The sequence below is a fragment of the Oncorhynchus mykiss genome, chromosome 15 (assembly GCF_013265735.2).
Source record: "Oncorhynchus mykiss isolate Arlee chromosome 15, USDA_OmykA_1.1, whole genome shotgun sequence".
In the NCBI taxonomy this organism is placed as follows: Eukaryota; Metazoa; Chordata; class Actinopteri; order Salmoniformes; family Salmonidae; genus Oncorhynchus; species Oncorhynchus mykiss.
Window position 1 is genome coordinate 61,761,459 of NC_048579.1, and position 20,760 is coordinate 61,782,218.

Sequence of the window (20,760 nt, forward strand, 5' to 3'; positions counted from 1 at the left end):
ATGTGTGGTGAACGTTCTGACACAAAAATGGTTGCTCAGTCCGTAGATAAGTGCTATATAAATATATATGTTTTTGGTATACAATCACATACGTGGCGGCAGGTAGCCTAGTGGTTAGAACGTTGGGCCAGTAACCGAAAACCTGTCCTTCTGCCTTGGAACAACGCAGTTAACCCACTGTTCCCCGGTAGGCCGTCATTGTAAATAATAATTTGTTCTAAACTGACTTTCCTTGTTAAATAAATACAAAATATGAGTGTGAATACTTTGGGACATATTTCCAAAATTAAAATCAATTGGAGCTGATTTCCTGGTGTTTTACAGTCTTTTATGTCCAACAATGAAAATTCTGAAATCTTGGGGGGGTCAAATAAAACTACATTTGGTCCGCGGGCCTCTACTTGGGGAACCCTGCTCAATGTCTCTAAGCAAAGAAGACAGGAACCATGAAAAGATGTTGAAGTAAGACACGGAACATCCATACCCGACGGACATAGTTCCATCAATAACATCTACGTCCGCTTTTGATTATTTTGCTCCAGCATTATGTCGTTTTATTACCTAGATAGATAGCTATTAACTTAGTTGTACAACTACAATCAGTATTTTCGTTGGTGGAAAGGAATCATACAGTACGGGTGCTATATGGTGTGAAAATCTGACTTTATTTTAGACTAATTTGTTAGCTAACTATGTTTGATAGCTAATCTGGCTAGCAAACTAAACTAACATTAGCTTGGGTTAACAGCAGCAAATCGACGCGCCTTGGTCCCAGGTACTTCTGCAGACTGCTCACCCACAACTTAGCTAGCTAGCTAACGTAGCAATTAAGTGTTTTAATTGGTCTAGAAACTATCTGGCTAGCTAACGCTACTAAGTAAATCTAGCTAGACAAGTTAAGTAAGTAAGCAAGCTAGCTAACGACCGTTATCCTAACGACATTGCAGGGGCCAGGGTAACTTATCTTAGCCAACTAACGTTAGCTAGCTAAATCTATAGCTATAGGACATTGTCATAGGGAATGTTTCTCTAGCCTAGTTAGCTACAGTATATATTAGCAATGTAAATTGGTGTCTACGTATGCTGTAGCTAGCTAACGTTACTGGTGCCTTGCTCTTTTCATCTAAATTAAGAAGAGATGGTATCTTAACACCAGACTAAATGTTTCCTCCGATCACCTCTGCAGAACTCACACAGGGCTGAACCAGAGATGAAGATGTTCTCAGTCTCCCACAAGACGGCCTTCGTGGTCGACCACTGCCCTTACATGGCAGAGTCCTGTCGGCAGCAGGTGGAGTGTGACGTGCTGACAAAAAGCCGTGGTCAGGGCATGATCCCGCTGGCCCCAGTGTCCAAGTCCCTGTGGACCTGTGCTGTGGAGTGCTCCATGGAGTACTGCCGCATCCTCTATGACGTTTACCCCCTCAGGAAACTGGTGAGTCCCTCCATCCCATAGCCTGGCGGTCTAGTCTGTTTTAGCCAAGGTCAGAACAGAGTATAGTCTATCTGTGCGGTTGCCAACTCGTCTGTGTTCATTCATATTCTGAGTTGGGCACAGCACATTATATTGCTTCAGTGGTTATGTTTCAGATCAACTACATTGTGAGTGATTCAGAGTTCCATATTCTGAACAGCTGGAGGCAAGAGGACCAAAGCACTCATGAGGTACTTTATTTCCATCTTCGCGAGATGGATGCTTATTTATCAACAGGGAATCAATTTTGCTTAGAATCATAGAATTAGTGATGTACAATCCATTGTTGAAAGTCTACACCTTTTTGTTTTTGCACCACTCACGACACTACTACCAATCTTATTGTCTCATTTTGAGTTTAACCAATCCTGTCGAGATTGAGGTTTTGTTGTAATGTATGGTTGACTTAACCTTCTTCCCTTTGTATGCATGTGAAAGCTCATGTCTGCTCTGGCAGCTGTGGGTCCACCTAACCCGCAGGAGGACCCTGAGTGTTGCAGTGTCCTGCACGGCCTGGTGGCAGCGGTGGAGTCACTGTGTAAGATCACTGAGTACCAGCACGAGGCACGCACCACCCTCATGGACACGGCTGACAGGGTGGCCAACAGGGGACGCATTATCTGCCTCACAAACGCCAAGAGGTAAACATGAACATAGTTAGTAAACCTGTTTATTTATTATAATACCATTTTTTAAGGGATAGATCAGCTATGAAATTAACAGAAAGATTTGATACTATCAAATAACATTACTTGAATAATTTCTAATCCCCTTTTATAAAGTACCAGTCAAAAGTTTGGACACCTACTCATTCACAGGTTTTTCTTTATTTTTTACTATTTTCTACATTGTAGAATAATAGTGAAGACATCAAAACTATAAAATAACACATATGGAATCATGTAGTAACCAAAAAAGTGTTAAAAAATATATAAATATATTTTGAGATTTTTAAAACCTTTGCCTTAATGACAGCTTTGTACACTCTTGGCATTCTCTCAACCAGCAATTACCTGGAATGCTTTTCCAACAGTCTTGGAGCTCCCACATATGCTGAGCTGCTTTTCCTTCACTCTGTGGTCCAACTCATCCCAAACCATCTCAATTGTGTTGAGGTCGGGTGATTGTGGAGGCCAGGTCATCTGATGCAGCACTCCATCACTCTCCTTCTTGGTCAAATAGCCCTTACACAGCCTGGAGGTGTGTTGAGTCATTGTCCTGTTGAAAAACAAATGGTAGTCCCACTAAGCGTAAACCAGATAGGATGGCATATTGCTGCAGTAGCCATGCTGGTTAAGTGGGCCTTGAATTCAAAATAAATCAGACTGCCACCAGCAAAGCACCATAATACCTCATCTTCCATGTTTTACAGTGAGAAATACACATGCGGAGATCATCTGTTCACTCACACCATGTCTCGCAAAGACACGTTTCCACTGGTCTAATGTCCATTGCTCGTGTTTCTTGGCCCAAGCATGTCTCTGCTTCTTATTGGTGTACTTTAGTAGTGGTTTCTTTGCAGCAATTCGACCATGAAGACCTGATTCACACAGTCTCCTCTGAACAGTTGGTGTTGAGATGTGTCTTGAACTCTTGAACCCATTTATTTGGGCTGCAATTTCTGAGGCTGGTAACTCTAATGAATTTATCCTCCGTAGCAGAGGTAACTCTGGGTCTTCCTTTCCTGTGGTGGTCCTCATGAGAGCCAGTTCCATGATAGTCTTTGATGGTTTTTGTGACTGCACTTGAAGAAACTTTCAAAGTTCTTGACATTTTCCAGATTGACTGATCTTTTTTTATTTAACCAGGTAAGTTGACTGAGAACACATTTTCATTTACAGCAACAACCTAGGGAATAGTTACAGGGGAGAGGGATGAAAGAGCCAATTGTAAACTGGGAATGATTAGGTGACCGTGATGGTATGAAGGCCAGCTTGGAATTTTAGCCAGGACGCTGGGGTTAACACCCCTACTCTTAAAATAAGTGCCATGGGATCTTTAGTGACCACAGAGAGTCAGGACAGCTATTTAACGTCCCATCCGAAAGATGGCGCCCTACACAGGGCAATGTCCCCAGTTACTGCCCTGGGGCATTGGGATATTTTCTTAGACCAGAGGAAAGGGGGCCTCCTACTGGCACTCCAGCACTTCTTCCAGCAACATCTGGTCTCCCATCCAGGGACCAACCAGGACCAACTCTGCTTAGCTTTAGAAGCAAGCCAGCAGTAGAATGCAGGGTGGTATGCTGCTGGTTTATGTCTTAAAGTAATGATGGACTGTCATTTCTCTTTGTTTATTTGAGCTGTTCTTGCCCTAATGTGGACTTTACCAAATAGGGATATCAAACACATTAAGAAGGAAAGAAATTCCACAAATTAACTTTTGAGGCACACCTGTTAATTGAAATGCATGGTGGAGAGAATGCCAAGAGTGTGCAAAGCTGTCATCAAGGCAAAGGGTGGCTACTTTGAAGAATCTCAAATATAAAATATATTTTGATTTACTACGTGATTCCATTTGGGTTATTTCATACATTGTTGAAAATAGTACAAATAAATAAAAACCCTTGAATGAGTAGGTGTGTCCAAACTTTAGACTGGTACTGTGTATATATATATATATATATATATATATATATATATATATATATATATATATATATATATATATATATATATATATATATATATATATATATATATATATATATACAGTGCCTTGCGAAAGTATTCGGCCCCCTTGAACTTTGCAACCTTTTGCCACATTTCAGGCTTCAAACATAAAGATATAAAACTGTATTTTTTTGTGAAGAATCAACAACAAGTGGGACACAATCATGAAGTGGAACGACATTTATTGGATATTTCAAACTTTTTTAACAAATCAAAAACTGAAATATTGGGCGTGCAAAATTATTCAGCCCCCTTAAGTTAATACTTTGTAGCGCCACCTTTTGCTGCGATTATAGCTGTAAGTCGCTTGGGGTATGTCTCTATCAGTTTTGCACATCGAGAGACTGACATTTTTTCCATTCCTCCTTGCAAAACAGCTCGAGCTCTGAGGTTGGATGGAGAGCATTTGTGAACAGCAGTTTTCAGTTCTTTCCACAGATTCTCGATTGGATTCAGGTCTGGACTTTGACTTGGCCATTCTAACACCTGGATATGTTTATTTTTGAACCATTCCATTGTAGATTTTGCTTTATGTTTTGGATCATTGTTTTGTTGGAAGACAAATCTCCGTCCCAGTCTCAGGTCTTTTGCAGACTCCATCCATCCATCCATCACTCCATCTTCCAGAATGGTCCTGTATTTGGCTCCATCCATCTTCCAATCAATTTTAACCATCTTCCCTGTCCCTGCTGAAGAAAAGCAGGCCCAAACCATGATGCTGCCACCAACATGTTTGACAGTGGGGATGGTGTGTTCAGGGTGATGAGCTGCGTTGCTTTTACGCCAAACATAACGTTTTGCATTGTTGCCAAAAAGTTCAATTTTGGTTTCATCTGACCAGAGCACCTTCTTCCACATATTTGGTGTGTCTCCCAGGTGGCTTGTGGCAAACTTTAAACAACACTTTTTATGGATATCTTTAAGAAATGGCTTTCTTCTTGCCACTCTTCCATAAAGGCCAGATTTGTGCTATATACGACTGATTGTTGTCCTATGGACAGAGTCTCCCACCTCAGCTGTAGATCTCTGCAGTTCATCCAGAGTGATCATGGGCCTCTTGGCTGCATCTCTGATCAGTCTTCTCCTTGTATGAGCTGAAAGTTTAGAGGGACGGCCAGGTCTTGGTAGATTTGCAGTGGTCTGATACTCCTTCCATTTCAATATTATCGCTTCCACAGTGCTCCTTGGGATGTTTAAAGCTTGGGAAATCTTTTTGTATCCAAATCCGGCTTTAAACTTCTTCACAACAGTATCTCGGACCTGCCTGGTGTGTTCCTTGTTCTTCATGATGCTCTCTGCGCTTTTAACGGACCTCTGAGACTATCACAGTGCAGGTGCATTTATACGGAGACTTGATTACACACAGGTGGATTGTATTTATCATCATTGGTCATTTAGGTCAACATTGGATCATTCAGAGATCCTCACTGAACTTCTGGAGAGAGTTTGCTGCACTGAAAGTAAAGGGGCTGAATAATTTTGCACGCCCAATTTCTAAATTTTTTGATTTGTTAAAAAAAGTTTGAAATATCCAATAAATGTCGTTCCACTTCATGATTGTGTCCCACTTGTTGTTGATTCTTCACAAAAAAAATACAGTTTTATATCTTTATGTTTGAAGCCTGAAATGTGGCAAAAGGTCGCAAAGTTCAAGGGGGCCGAATACTTTCGCAAGGCACTGTATATATAATTTGTTTTGTATTATTCCCCTACCCCCCTCTCCCCTAGTTGGAGGACCTGGGGAAAACATTACAATTCAATATATACACTGAGTGTACTTTACATAGACCAGGGATCATCAACTGGATTTAGCTGCAGGCCAGTATTTTTTTATTTTTTATGTTCAGGGGGCTGGAACATAATTACAAATAATGTATAGACTGCACATTGACTGCAAGAAACTCAAACAGAAGTCTGAAACATAAACACTTCAAACTTTACTGATTTTTGTATACAATTACATATTTCTATTATGCGTGGGAATACTTTGGAACAGATTTCTGAAATTAAAATGACTTGGAGATGATTTCCTGGTCTTTTTACAATATTTTATGTCCAAAAATATTTTTCAACTTTTTTTTTTACTGTTCATATAATTTTTGGGGTCAAATTAAATTTGTCCCACGGGCCGGCAGTTGGGGAACCCTGACATAAACTGATCAAGTGAATCGAGGTGAAAGCTATGATCCCTTATTGATTTCACTTGTTAAATCCACTTCAAATCAAAGTTTATTTGTCACGTGCGCCGAATACAACAGGTGTAGTAGACCTTACAGTGAAATGCTTACTTACAGGCTCTAACCAATGATGCGAGAAAAAAAAGGTGTGTGTATGTAGGTAAGTAAATAAATTAAACAACAGTAAAAATACATTTTGAAAAAAGAGTAGCAAGGCTATATACAGACACTTGTCAGTCAGGCTTATTGAGGTAGTATGTACATGCAGGTATCGTTAAAGTGACTATGCATATATGATGAACAGAGTAGCAGAAGTGTAAAAAGAGGGGTTGGCAGGTGGTGGGACACAATGCAGATAACCCGTTTAGCCAATGTGCGGGAGCACTGGTTGGTCGGGCCAATTTAGGTAGTATGTACATGAATGTATAGTTAAAGTGACTATGCATATAAGATAAACAGAGGGGGGCACACAATGGGGGGCACACAATGCAAATAGTCCGGGTAACCATTTGGTTACTTGTTCAGGAGTCTTATGGCTTGGGGGTAAAAAAGCCTTTTTGTCCTAGACTTGGCGCTCCAGTACTGCTTGCCATGCGGTAGTAGAGAGAACAGTAGAGAGAACAGTAGAGAGAACAATCTGTGACTGGGGTGGCTGGTGTCTTTGACAATTTTTAGGGCTATCCTCTGACACTGCCTGGTGTAGAGGTCCTGGATGGCAGGCAGCTTTGCCCCATTGATATAATGGGCCATACGCACTACCCTCTGAAGTGCCTTGCGGTCGGAGGGCGAGCAATTGCCGTACCAGGCAGTGATGCAACTGGTCAGGATGCTCTCGATGTTGCAGCTGTAGAACCTTTTGAGGATCTCAGGACCCATGCCAAATCATTTTAGTTTCCTGAGGGGGAATAGGCTTTGTCGTGCCCTCTTCACGACTGTCTTGGTGTGTTTGGACCAATCTAGTTTGTTGTGGATGTGGACACCAAGGAATTTGAAGCTCTCAACCTGCTCCACTACAGCCCCATCGATGAGAATGGGGACGTGCTCGGTGCTCCTTTTTCTGTAGTCCACAATCATCTCTTTAGTCTTGGTTACGATGAGGGATAGGTTGTTATTCTGACACCATCCGGCCAGGTCTCTGACCTCCTCCCTATAGGGTGTATCGTCGTCTGTGATCAGGCCTGCCACTTGTGTCGTCAGCAAACTTAATGATGGTGTTGGAGTCGTGCCTGGCCATGCAGTCGTGGGTGAACAGGGAGTACAGGAGGGGACTGAGCATGCACCCCTCGGGATCTCCAGTGTTGAGGATCAGCGTGGCAGATGTGTTGCTACCTACCCTCACCACCTGGGGGCGGCCCGTCAGGAAGTCCAGGATCCAGTTGCAGAGGGAGGTGTTTAGTCCCAGGATCCTTAGCTTGGTGATGAGCTTTGAGGGCACTGATGTTGAACGCTGAGCTGTAGTCAATGAACAGCATTCTCACATAGGTGTTCCTTTTGTCCAGTTGGGAAAGGGCAGTGTGGAGTGCAATAGAGATTGCATCATCTGTGGATCTGTTTGGGCGGTATGCAAATTTGGGTGGGTCTAGGGTTTCTGGGATAATGGTGTTGATGTGAGCCATTACCAGCCTTTCAAAGCACTTCATGGCTACGGATGTGAGTGCTACGAGTCTGTAGTCATTTAGGCAGATTGCCTTTGTGTTCTTGGGCACAGGGACTATGGTGGTTTGCTTGAAGCATGTTGGTATTACAGACTCAATCAGGGACATGTTGAAAATGTCAGTGAAGACACCTGCCTGTTGGTCAGCACATGCCCGGAGCACACATCCTGGTAATCCATCTGGCCCTGCAGCCTTGTGTATGTTGACCTGTTTAAAGGTCTTACTCACATCGGCTACGGAGAGCGTGATCACACAGTCATCTGGAACAGCTGATGCTCTCATGCATGCCTCAGTGTTGCTTGCCTCGAAGCGAGCATAGAAGTGATTTAGCTCGTCTGGTAGGCTCGTGTCACTGGGCAGCTCGCGGCTGTGCTTCCCTTTGTAGTCTGTAATAGTTTACAAGCCCTGCCACATCCGACGAGCGTCGGAGCCGGTGTAGTACGATTCAATTTTAGCCCTGTATTGACTCTTTGCCTGTTTGATGGTTCGTTGCAGGGCATAGTGGGATTTCTTGTAAGCTTCCGGGTTAGAGTGCCGCACCTTGAAAGCGGCAGCTCTACCCTTTAGCTCAGTGCGAATGTTGCCTGTAATCCATGGTGTCTCGAGTTATGTTCTCACCGTTCATAAACCCAATTCAATTAATTACTCAGCCTGAAATCCAGAATTTGTAAGAAACTGGTTGAAATGAATCAGACGGAGGCCCAGCTACGATAGTCAGAAAGTTTATTTACGAGAGCGCGCTGCTCTATTGTACAAAACAACACACATTCACAAACATCCGCACACACATTCACACTAACACACTCACACACATTCACACTAACACAACCATACTCACACATTTTCTCACCAACCTTACCACACAATGTGCTGCTACCCAGCCGACAAAGATTAGGGGATTCCGTGAGACTTACTCCCCCTCCCTCAAGATAGGGAGACTGGAAAGTACTCTGTGGCCCCAGCCAAGGTCGGCACTGAATCTTGCTCAGACAGTCTGTCTGTTATTCAAATAAGGTTTGTAGACATATTGTACAGACTATGGTCATACATAATTCGAATCAATTTCATACTCATACGATTATACGGCTTCAGGGTGGATTATTCTAGTCATTCATAAATTCCATCAACTGGTTGGGGTATGTATGTACAGTCACTGTGGGGACGACGTCCTCAATGCAGTTATTGATAAAGCCAGTGACTGATGTGGTGTATTCTTCAATTTTATCGGAAGAATCCCGGAACATGTTCCAGTCTGTGATAGCAAAGCAGTCCTGTAGTTTAGCATCTGCTTCATCTGACCATTTTTTTATAGACAGAGTCACTGGTGCTTCCTGCTTTAATGTTTGCTTGTAAGCAGGAATCCGGAGGATAGAGGTATAGTCAGATTGACTAAATGGAGGGCGAGGGAGAGCTTTGTACGCGTCTCTGTGTGTGGAGTACAGGTGATCTAGAATTTTTTTTCCCTCTGGTTGTACATTTAACATGTTGATAGAGGTTTGGTAGATTTAAGTTTCCCTGCATTAAAGTCTCCGGCCACTAGGAGCGCCGCCTCTGGGTGAGTGGTTTCCTGTTTGCTTATTTCCTTATACAGCTGACTGAGTGCGGTCTTAGTGCCAGCATCTGTCTGTGGTGGTAAATAAACAGCCACGAAAAGTATAGTTGAGAACTCTCTAGGAAAGTAGTGTGGCCTGCAGTTTATCACAATATACTCTACTTCAGGTGAGCAAAATCTAGAGACTTCCTTAGATTTCGTACACCAGCTGTTGTTTACAAATATGCACAGCCCGCCCCCCCCCCCCCCCCCCCCCCACCCCCCCCTCCTCTTACCAGAGTGTGGTGTTCTATCCTGCCGGTGCAGCGTGTATCCCGCTAGCTGAATATCCATGTCGTCATTCAACCACTATTCCATGAAGCAAAGGATATTACAGTTTTTGATGTCCCGTTGGTAGGATATTCGTGATCGTACCTCGTCTAGTTTATTGTCCAATGATTGCACACTGGCGAGTAATATTGACGGTAACGGCAGCTTTCCTAGTTGTCTTCTGTGGGTTCGGACGAGGCATCCGGCTCTTCGTCCTCTGCGTCGCTTCCTTTTGCGAGTAATTGGGATGTCTGCCCTGTGGGGTGTTTGGAGAATATCGTGTGAGTGTCCTGCTTGTTGTTGTTGAAGAAATCTTTGTCTAATCCGAGGTGAGTGATCGCTGCCCTGATATCCAGAAGCCCTTTTCTTCCGTAAGATACGGTTGCAGAAACATTATGTACAAAATAATGTACAAATATCGCGGGGAAAAAAACACATCATAGCACAATTGGTTAGGAGACCGTAAAACGGCGGCCACCTCCTCCGGCGCCATTTTGGTATCAATCAGTGTAGATCAGGGCTCTCCACACTGTTCCTGGTGAGCTACTGTCCTGCAAGTTTTCTCTCCAACCCTAATCTAGCACACCTGATTCTCATAATTAGCTGGTTGATAAAATGAATCGGTTAGTTACAACGGGGGTTGGAACAAAACATACAGGAGGGTAGCGCTCCAGGAACAGGGTTGTGGAGCCATGGTATAGATGAAAGAAGGAAGGATTGATAAGCCTTGAGACATGGATTGTGTATTCGTCATTCAGAGGGTAAATGGGAAAGACAAAATAGTTGTGCCTTTGAACGGGATATGGTAATTGGTGCCGGTTTTAATATTTCCTTTTGCAATACATTCTTCTATTTTACTGTGAAGACTTACAAAGGTCTTGAACCTCTCTGTTTGTACCAAGATTTCCCTTAAAATAAATACTCATATTTACCATTGATTGAAGCTGGTTTTCCCAGATCTCCTAACAGTACTGTTTGTAGGTCGCTCTGAACACAGACATTATGACTTAACCACTCTAGGACCTGTCTCCAAAAGCGAACCACCGAAGGACCGTACCAAAAGAGATGATTTATTGATTCTGTTAAACCTGGCTATTAATTGAGAACCTGTAGATACTGAAGTAATGCCCATCTTTGAAGGCATCCATGGAAGTCCTAATGGGGTATTGTGTGTTTCTGTCTGTTACACAGTGACACCCATGTGCGAATGCTGGAGGACTGTGTGCAAGAGACCATTCTAGAGCAAAACAAGATGGCAGCAGGCTCAGACAGGTATGAGAGATTGAGAAGAGAATAACACTGTTTTTACACTCTTTAGTGTGGATAAAAGATTAACTCTAGAAGTCAGATTTTTGATGGAAGAATTAAAATGGATTTAGAGGAGGAGACTTGTTAGACTGGGTTCATTTCATTGGGCATCTTAGAAGGGCTTTGAGAGGATCCTAAGGAAGTGTCTTGAATCCTCCCGATGCATTCCAATGTGTCTCTGTGTTTCAGACTGATGTCTATCCAGCAGTGTGAGCTGGTGCTCGTCCACATCTTCCCTCAAGGAGAGGACACCCTGGTCTCAGACCGGCCAAAGAAAGAGGTAGGTTTAAACCTGCCCAGGGTTGCATTAAATTGACTCTGTTTTCACCTAGTCTAAAGGTTAATCTAGATATGTATAACATCGCTCCAAACACACTTTGTCATATCAACGCATACTTAATCTGATGTAGATAAAATATACTGTTAGTATCCTGTTAACGTGTGCTCATTTCCACATGCTGTAGTTACCAAGTTCTATAGAGATGCCATACAATAAAACATGTCATGCTACTCTGTTAGTGTTAGTCCTACGTAGTCCTCCTCTGTACCGACAGGTCTCCTCTCTGCTGACCAGCGAGGTTCACAGTGTGCGGGCAGGGAGGCACCTGGCCACCAAACTCAACATTCTAGTGCAGCAGCACTTTGACCTTGCCTCCACCACCATCACCAACATCCCAATGAAGGTACGTCTTCTGTCGTCTAGCTCTCCCAAAGTTCAGGCCTTCACCAGCCCCATCTATAACCTTTCACCCTTTTCACTGACTCCCACCCATAACTTCCTTCAGGGCTGTGTCCCAGCAGTCTTGAGTTAACTATTTTCCCGCCTCCTTCATGTCATGACTGATGTTAGATTAGTTATTTAAGGAATAAGGTGGGCTATTTTTGACGGCTGGACGAGTTTTTGAAAAGGGCGACGTCCCGTCTGCAAAATGACCTATCCTGACCCGCCCACTTATTTTCTCTGCATCCACAAACCAACACATTACACATTTCTGTTGGCCCTTCCACCCAATGCACCTATCGCTTCACTCGCCTCAACCTTCTGATACCCTAACCTTGCCCCACCCCATCCTCGGGCCCAAAATGTCACAAACTTCCTTCTTCTTCCCCGTCAGCCATTTTGCACTATGATTTTACACACTGTTCTTTGTTCATCATCATGTTGAAATGACTCTTGGAACCGCTGCTGTTTTCATGCTGTATTTTCTGTTTTGCTAGCCCACATTAAATGTTTGCGAGCAGGTCAGTACTCTTAAACACACACCAAGAGGGACCGCAGAACGCAAGGCTGTGTGGATTGGTTTTGTCCATCCATCGGACACTCAACGGCCCTCACTTTTGATTGACCGCCGATTGTCCACGTTACATTCCAGCAGCCAATCAGAGTTGAGAGTGTTAGCATGTTTGGTGGATGAGAATGTACGCATTACGTGCCCTGTAGTTTGCCCCCCCCTCCCCCGGCCTCATGTCCTGTCTGACTCCTTGTTGGTGCCTTCTCTACCTCAGAGTTGATTGGTCGCAGTCCCTCCTTGTAGTGTCTTGTTGTGGTCCTTTGTGCTGTGTTGAGTAGTACGTATTGGTATCAGACCACCCTCTGTCCCTCCTTTCCTTTCCCTCTTTCTTTCCTCTCTTTCTTTCTCTCATTTAGTCCTTAGCCATGATAGGCAGGTAGACGACCTATCTTTCACCCCAAATGTTTTTGTCCCCCATGTAGTCCCATGTTATTCATCTGAGTTAGAAAACATGTACGCCCCTTTTCACTGAAATACACGTCAGACCCTTAAACTTTAGACTGCAACAACCACAGCTGTCAATCTTCACATCACCGGAATCACCTTATAGGAAGAACGAAAGAGAGGGAGACAGAGATGATGATGCTAAGATCAGTGGTTTATGCATTTGCTGGTACTTCTCGAACCCTTGTTGTTAACAAGAAAGCAGCCATGTTTGTTTGTCTTGATGGCAGCAGTGGATAGGCACTCACTACTGCAAGTAGGATAAGAGCGTCTGCCAAATGACTACAATGTCAATGAAAATAATACCTCGCTGATGTCTTTTTTTCTCTCTTCCCCTTCTACTGTGGGTGTGAAGGAGGAGCAGCACGCCAACACGTCGGCCAATTATGACGTAGAACTCCTGCATCACAGGGACGCCCATCTTGAGTTCTTCAAAAGTGGTGAGGTTTTAAAAAAATAATAATAATAAAATCATCTGTATTGTTTTGGCCACTAAGTTATTGTGGCTTGGCCATAAAACCACTACAGTAAACATTCAGTTTCTCCCTTTCATCTCTCCTTTTTTTCTGTTGTTCAGGCGACCTGCACATGGCTGGTAGTACGAGTCGAGACAGTGGACTTAAGGAGACGGTTACTCTTAAGTGGTGCACTCCTCGCACCAACAGTGTAGGTAGGCACCATGAACCCTGGGAAACGTAGTTATTTTTTGTATGTTTGACGTCACGCTAACTGAAAGTAAAGTCCCGGTAGAGGTGGGGCTTGAGTGATGTTTGAAATTATAGATAAAGATAAAAGAAAAATGACTGAAAATATCCTTGGTATCGACACATCAAAATCCCAAGAGCATTTCATGTAATATTCTCCTTTGGCTTATCTGGATATTTCCCATCTTTCTTGCGTGTGTCTGTGTGTGAACTGGTGGCTCAGAACTGCACTACTGCACTGGAGCCTATCGGATCTCGCCTACGGACGTCAACAGCCGACCCTCATCGTGTTTGACCAACTTCTTGCTGAACGGTGAGCCTGAATATTTTTGCCCTGACCCCATGCCTCTACCACCTACCCTAAATGTTAATACTACTTGCATATGGTGAATACAAGCAAATGTAGTTGAAATACAGATGGTGATTGATTGCATTGCAGGTCGCTCAGTGCTGCTGGAGCAGCCCAGGAAGTCTGGGTCAAAGGTCATCAGCCACATGCTGAGCAGCCACGGCGGGGAGATCTTCCTGCACGTGCTCAATAGCACCCGCTCCACCCTGGAGGACCCTCCCTCCATTAGCGAGGGCTGCGGGGGCCGGGTGACTGACTACCGCATCACTGTAAGCCCCTCCCACCTCTTCCTCCTCTACCACATTACTGTAAACCCCTCCCACCCCGTCCTCTAGCCCATAGTGACTGACTACCACATCACTGTAAGCCCCTCCCACCCCATCCTCCTCTACCCCATAGTGACTGACAACCACATTACTGTAAGCCCCTCCCACCCCGTCCTCCTCTACCCCATAGTGACTGACTACCACATTACTGTAAGCCCCTCCCACCCCGTCCTCCTCTACCCCATAGTGACTGACTACCACATTACTGTAAGCCCCTCCCACCCCGTCCTCCTCTACCCCATAGTGACTGACTACCACATCACTGTAAGCCCCTCCCACCTCTTCCTCCTCTACCCCATAGTGACTGACTACCACATCACTGTAAGCCCCTCCCACCCCTTCCTCCTCCACCCCTTAGTGACCACATCACTGTAAGCCCCTCCCACTCCTTCCTCCTCCACCCCTTAGTGACTGACTACTACATCACTGTAAGGGGCAGAGGAGGTTTAGTCACAACTAATTGGAGTTTGTTTACAAATCTAATGCATATAAAATGTCAACGTGAAAACACACAAACAACAAATTGGTATAGCAGCTGTGTACTGTGTTCTATATAACAATGTGTACCTGTAATGTTTTATATTTACACTGTGTCTATGTAACTACCATGTTGACACTGGTAGGTATAAAAGACACTTATTCTAAAGTGGGACCAGAAGTTTTATACTAGTCTTTTTGGTGTGTCTGCTGCAGGACTTCGGAGAGTTCATGAGGGAGAACCGTCTGACTCCTGTCCCAGAGTCCCCAGACACTGAGGCTAGTGGGAAGCCCCCGGCGGAGAGGGCCAAAGCCCAGCTGGAGCGTTACACTCGCTATTGGCCAATGATCATTTCCCAGACCACCATCTTCAACATGCAGGCGGTGAGCAGGACCTTAGTCTTCCTTCACACACTGCACAGTTGTTCACCTTACAGCACTCAGTTTGTTTCTTTTTCAACCGTGTGTGTAATTTTGTCTGTGTGTTCATTGTATGTGTGTGTGATCCAGGTGGTTCCGCTGGCTAATCTCATAGTGAAGGAGAGTCTGAGTGAGGAGGACTTGCTGACCTGCCAGAAGACCGTTTACAACCTGGTGGATATGGAGAGGAAGAACGACCCTCTTCCCATCTCCACTGTGGGCTCCAGGGGAAAGGGCCCTAAAAGGTAGTCTGTCTCTGTGTGTGTTTGAGACAGAGAGAGACGGATGTTGTGACTTAGTGTCACACCTTGAGTGTTTAGGGGTGGGAACAGCGTATGTGTGTGTATGTGTTTGTTTTTATGTGTGTGTTTGTATGTTTAGGATGTGTGCCGGAGAGCGTCAAAGTGTAACTGTGTCGCTCCCTGAGTGTTTGGAGGTGGGAACCGCATATAAGTTCAGTGTGTGTGCCTGGTCTACTGGTTAATGTCTCCTCCGGGATTTAGGGATGAGCAGTACCGCACCATGTGGAACGAGCTGGAGACTCTGGTGAAGACCCACGTGGCTGGCAGTGAGCGACACCAGAGGGTTCTGGACTGCATCATCGCCTGCCGCAGCAAACCCCCCGAGGAGGAGGAGAGGAAGAAACGGGGGAGGAAGAGGGAGGACAAGGAGGAGAAGGCAGAGAAGAATATCAACAAGGATTCAGAGGACAAGAGCTGGCAGGAGTCAGAGAGGTCAGGGTGACACAATACACATTTTGTTGGAACCACACCTGACCTACTGTTTTAAAAAACAGACCTGCATCCAATCAACTTTGTGATTCTGAAAAAAATTCTGTCCCAAAGGGTTCTTCTTTATTTTTCCTATTTTCTACATTGTAGAATAATAGTGAAGACATCAACACTATGAAATGACACACATGGAATTCTGTAATAACCAAAAAACTGTTAAACATACCAAAATATATTTTATATTTGAGATTCTTCAAAGTAGCCACCCTTTGCCTTGATGACAGCTTTGCACACTCTTGGCATTCTCTCAACCAGCTTCATGAGGTAGTTACCTGGAATGCAGAGGATACGTTCATTAGAGTTACCAGCCTCAGGAATAATGGCAGCCCAAATAAATGCTTCAGAGAGTTCAATTAACAGACACATCTAAATATCAACTGTTCGGAGGAGACTGCGTGATTCAGGCCTTCATTGTCGAATTGCTGCAAAGAAACCACTACTAAAGGACACTAATAATAAGAAGAGACTGGCTTGGGCCAAGAAACACGTGCAATGGATATTAGACTGGTGGAAATCTGTCCTGTGGTCTGATGAGTCCAAATTTTGAGATTTTTGGTTCTGGTAAAAAGAAAAATGCTATTGCAACCTCTTTGCAATAAGGAATTGAGCCCAAAAGCTCAAGAGAAGTTTCAAGTGTTTAATACCAAGGATACAGTCAGCTGAGTGCATACATTTAGAAAGTTCACAAAACATCTCATCTTCTTCCCTCCTTTTGGTCACCACCCTCTTGTAGGCTATACATTTTATGAACGCAATGAGTTTCCCTCCTTTCCCCTGTGGAATGTCCATGGTCCTCTCGTTGTTTAGCTAGATGTCAGAATCACAACCCGTCCATCTTCATTGTCCTGGGCCTGACCCTGCTCTCTGATCCTAGGCAATTTTCTCTTATCTGATTTAGGTCAACAACCTTTCTGAATTAGCATACACACAGTTTCATGGCCTAAACTCCATTCATACTCACTAAACAGGATACAAACAAACTACAGTTTATCGTGAAACATGTTACATTTTGATAGAATCCATCAGTTCCAACCGCCGTGTCTTTGTGAGACGTGGAGTAGGTGAACAGATGATCTCTGCATGTGTGGTTCCCACCGAGAAGCATGGTGGAGGTGCTTTGAGGGTGCTTTGCTGGTGACAGTCTGATTTATTTAGAATTCAAGGCACACTTAACAAGCATGGCTACCACAGCATTCTGCAGCGATACGCCATCCAATCTGGTTTGCGCTTAGTGGGACTATCATTTGTTTTTCAACAGGACAATTACCCAACACACTTCCAGGCTTTGTAATGGCTATTTGACCAAGGAGGAGAGTGCTGCATCAGATGACCTGGCCTCCACAATCACCTGACCTCACCCCAATTGAGATGGTTTGGGATGAGTTGGACAGCAGAGTGAAGGAAAAGCAGCCAACAAGTGCTCAGCATATGTGGGAACTCCTTCAGGACTGTTGGAAAAGCATTCCTGGTGAAGCTGGTTGAGATATTGCCAAGAGTGTGCAAAGCTGTCTTCAAGGCAGGGTGGCTACTTTGAATAATCTCAAATATAAAACATATTTTGATTTGTTTAACACATTTTTGGTTACTACATGATTCCGTATATGTTATTTCATAGTTTTGATGTCTTCACTATTCTACAATGTAGAACATAGCAAAAATAAAGAAAAATCCTTGAAGGAGTAGGTGTCCCAACTTTTGACTGGTACTGTATATACCAGTTTAGGATTTTACCCTGGTATTCTCCTGGTCACTGTGTCATACTGTGTTGCATTCTACTCCCAAGCCATAAGACTCCTGAACAGCTAATCAAAGGGCTACCCAGACCCCTCTTTTACGCTGCTGCTACTCTATGTTTTTATTATATGCATAGTCACTTTAACTCTAACTACATGTACATATTACCTCAATTACCTCGACTACCAAGTGCCCCTGCACATTGACTCTGTTCAGGTGCGCCCTGTATATAGCCTCGCTTGTTATTTTACTGCTGCTGTTTAATTATTCGTTACTTTTATTTTCCATTTTCTACTTTTCAATTTTTTACTTAAGATATTTTTTTAATAAGTGTTAACATCTTAAAGCATTGTTGGTTAAGGGCTTGCAAGTAAGCATTTCACTGTAAGGTCTACTACACCTGTTGTGTTCGGCGCATGTGACAAATAAAATTTGATTTGATTCCTTCACCAGGCTGAAGGGGGTGGTAGAGCGTGTAAAGGAGGAGCAGGGGGAGTCGGAGGTCATAAAGGATTCTCCTGACTCGCCAGAGCCTCTCAACAAGAAGCCCCGTCTGGAAGAGATTCAACTACCTGAAAAAGCCAAAGGTGCATGCCCCACCCCCCTTCTGGTTGGCCTTGACCTTATTGTCTTCAGATCCATGGTGTGACCTGGCATGTTTGTCCAATGCCACGTTCATGGTTATCATTGCAATGAGTAGTATTCTATTATTATTATTATTATTATTATTATTATTATTATTATTCGTTTTGTATCATCACTGTATTACCTTTTTTATTTAGAGACAATACGCTGATTAGGCGTGCCAGTACCAGTACTGTTCCTTTCCACTGATCTTTCTGTCTCTGTGTGTGTTTTCGCCCTGTGGTTACAATGTAGGTCCGGTGTCCCTGCTCACCATGTGGACTAACAGAATCACTGTGGCCAACTCCAGGAAACACCAGGAGTTTGCCGGAAGGATCAGCTCTGTGAACAACAAGGCAGAGTTATACCAGCACCTTAAAGATGAGAATGGGTGTGTGATAATGTACTGTATATAACCATTCCCCACATCACAGTGTATTATAGCCCCTAGTTCTAAATTAAGCAATAAGGCCCGAGGAGGTGTGGTGTATATAGCCAATATACCATGGCTAGTGGCTGTTCTTATGCACCATGCAACGCGGAGTGCCTGGATACAGCCCTTTAGCCGTGGTATATTGGCCATATAGCACAAACCCCAGAGGTGCCTTATTGCTATTATAAACTGGTTACCAAAGTAATTAGAGTGGTAAAGATGCATGTTTTGTCATACCCGTGGTATACAGTCTGATGTACCACGGCTGTCAGCCAATCAGCATTCAGGGCTCGTACCACCCAGTTTATAATGTTTGATAGAGATGTTGTAGTTTGTTGTCTTGACTGAAATCTGATTGACCCGTACCTGTTATGGAGTAGACGGCCTTATGATAAATAATTAGTTGACTTTGTTTCTACTGTTAACAGAATGGACCTCCACGAGAATGGGAAAGCCACCAGATGATGTGACCTGTCTCTATACAGGATGCACCCACTCCACCTTACCACAGCAGGAATATGAGCTTGGACCAGAGATCATGTCAATCTGAGGTGTATGGACTGTCCTCCCCTACTCTGTCCATACCAGGCATAGTTGAATGGATAGCAGTCAGACTTTGTAATTTTTAGAGTGATTTTTGTTCGTTTTCTACCCACCTTTGTATGGATAGGCTCACATATTGTGTGAAGCAATAAAGTTGTCAACAGGCAGTATTTTCTTTCTGTGCCGTTCTAGTTTTCTCATGGTTAGGTTAATGGTACGGTGACCGCGAATGGTTGGCATCAAGTCTCAAATATAACAAAATACTGTTTTGTCAATTTGGAAGGTCTTTGTCTGAAATATAGTCAAATCCAGCTATGATGGATATTGTATCTTAATTCTACTTTAAGATTCCTCAATGAAATGAAAAACAACCATTTTCATGCTTTATGTTGTACGTTTTGGTACTTAAGTACAAATGTGTGTAGATTATCACAGCAATACAACGTTCCAGTATAAAAGACACATTTATAATTGCCCTCCTAAGATCCATTAATACTTTGTCTTCCAAAACGGTTGTGCAACACCGTTGTCTCAACAACCCTCGTAGTGGCATGAGTAGTGTGTGTATGAACATGTCACAACCTCACTTCCAAGAATGGATTCATTTGTTTGTATGCTTTTCTTCTTTGGATTTGCGTTCCCATGGTCTGTTATGTGGGTATTGTGGTGGGAACTAGTATTGTGGAGGTGGGTGAAAAGACACTGGTCTTTGATAAGGCTGTCTGCCCTGGAGATATGTGGGAGAGAGATGCTCTCCACTGGCTGGTGAGGTGTTCAGCCACAACCTTGGGGGAGGTGGGGGTACTTCTGGTTGGAACAGGGGGGGCATCCTTGGCCTTATTGCCCTCAGATCCATGGTGTGACCTGGGACAACCCCCTCTGAGGGCCAAATCGCAAGAGTCCTTACCCTCACACGGCTTCTACAGAAATAGAAAACTATAAATGTAACGGTGACTGCCAGAAAGAGACAGCAGACCACTAGCAGAGCTGTCAACACACTGGCCATCCAATGATAGGGGTCTGTCTGTCGCACTGATGCACCAGTGGGATCCGAGGCTGGGACGGTGTTGATAGAAGTGGGATATGGAGTACTGGGGGAAAGAGTGGGACTAGAGGCTATAGTTGTGGCAGTAGTTGGGCTGGAGAAACAGTCACGTCTGAAGCTCACAGGGCCTACCTTGCTGATGGGGAACTCTGGGAGCATTGCCTGGCTGAACGCAGGGCTACTCTGTCTGGCCTCTGAACTAATTTCCTCCCACATGCGCCAGACCTGACCCACAGGGCACCGTCCCTCGTCACCATCACCCCCAACCTGGCATAGGGTGAAGTTGTACCAAGACACAATAGTGGATCCAGGTGCCAGGGACAGCACGGCAAGGTGGTGGCTGCCAGAGTCATTGAAGAAGCGGGACAGCTTGTCCAGGAGAAGCTCCACCCTGTGGCGCTGGCTGAGGAGGGAGTAAAGGCTCCGGTGAG

The 20,760-nt window shown here is 44.2% G+C and overlaps 1 protein-coding gene across 4 annotated transcripts; it reads left to right on the plus strand.

The window, feature by feature from the left end:
* Positions 1-357: 357 nt before the first annotated feature.
* LOC110490522 (integrator complex subunit 13) lies at positions 358-19,459 on the plus strand. Of its 4 annotated transcripts, none has more exons than XM_021563951.2 (17): positions 358-462; positions 1,187-1,435; positions 1,591-1,665; positions 1,913-2,115; positions 11,031-11,111; positions 11,337-11,427; positions 11,702-11,830; positions 13,239-13,323; positions 13,461-13,553; positions 13,802-13,900; positions 14,027-14,205; positions 14,956-15,123; positions 15,250-15,404; positions 15,663-15,893; positions 18,138-18,271; positions 18,564-18,699; positions 19,170-19,459. In XM_021563951.2, the coding sequence occupies exons 2-17, from the start codon at positions 1,211-1,213 to the stop codon at positions 19,204-19,206; spliced, it is 2,121 nt and encodes a 706-aa protein (XP_021419626.1). In that variant the 5' UTR covers positions 358-462; positions 1,187-1,210; the 3' UTR covers positions 19,207-19,459. The 4 variants fall into 4 exon arrangements, with proteins under 4 accessions (XP_021419626.1, XP_021419622.1, XP_021419625.1 ...); XM_021563947.2 differs by lacking the exon at positions 358-462 and adding an exon at positions 476-648; XM_021563950.2 differs by lacking the exon at positions 358-462 and adding an exon at positions 477-775.
* The last annotated feature ends 1,301 nt before the right edge of the window (positions 19,460-20,760 follow it).

Bases quoted from the DNA above. Each gene is read 5' to 3' on its own strand.
- LOC110490522 (XM_021563947.2), top strand. The intron at 13,324-13,460 runs GTGAGGTTTTAA...TCTGTTGTTCAG, and splicing joins TCTTGAGTTCTTCAAAAGTG to GCGACCTGCACATGGCTGGT. The intron at 14,206-14,955 runs GTAAGCCCCTCC...TGTCTGCTGCAG, and splicing joins TGACTGACTACCGCATCACT to GACTTCGGAGAGTTCATGAG.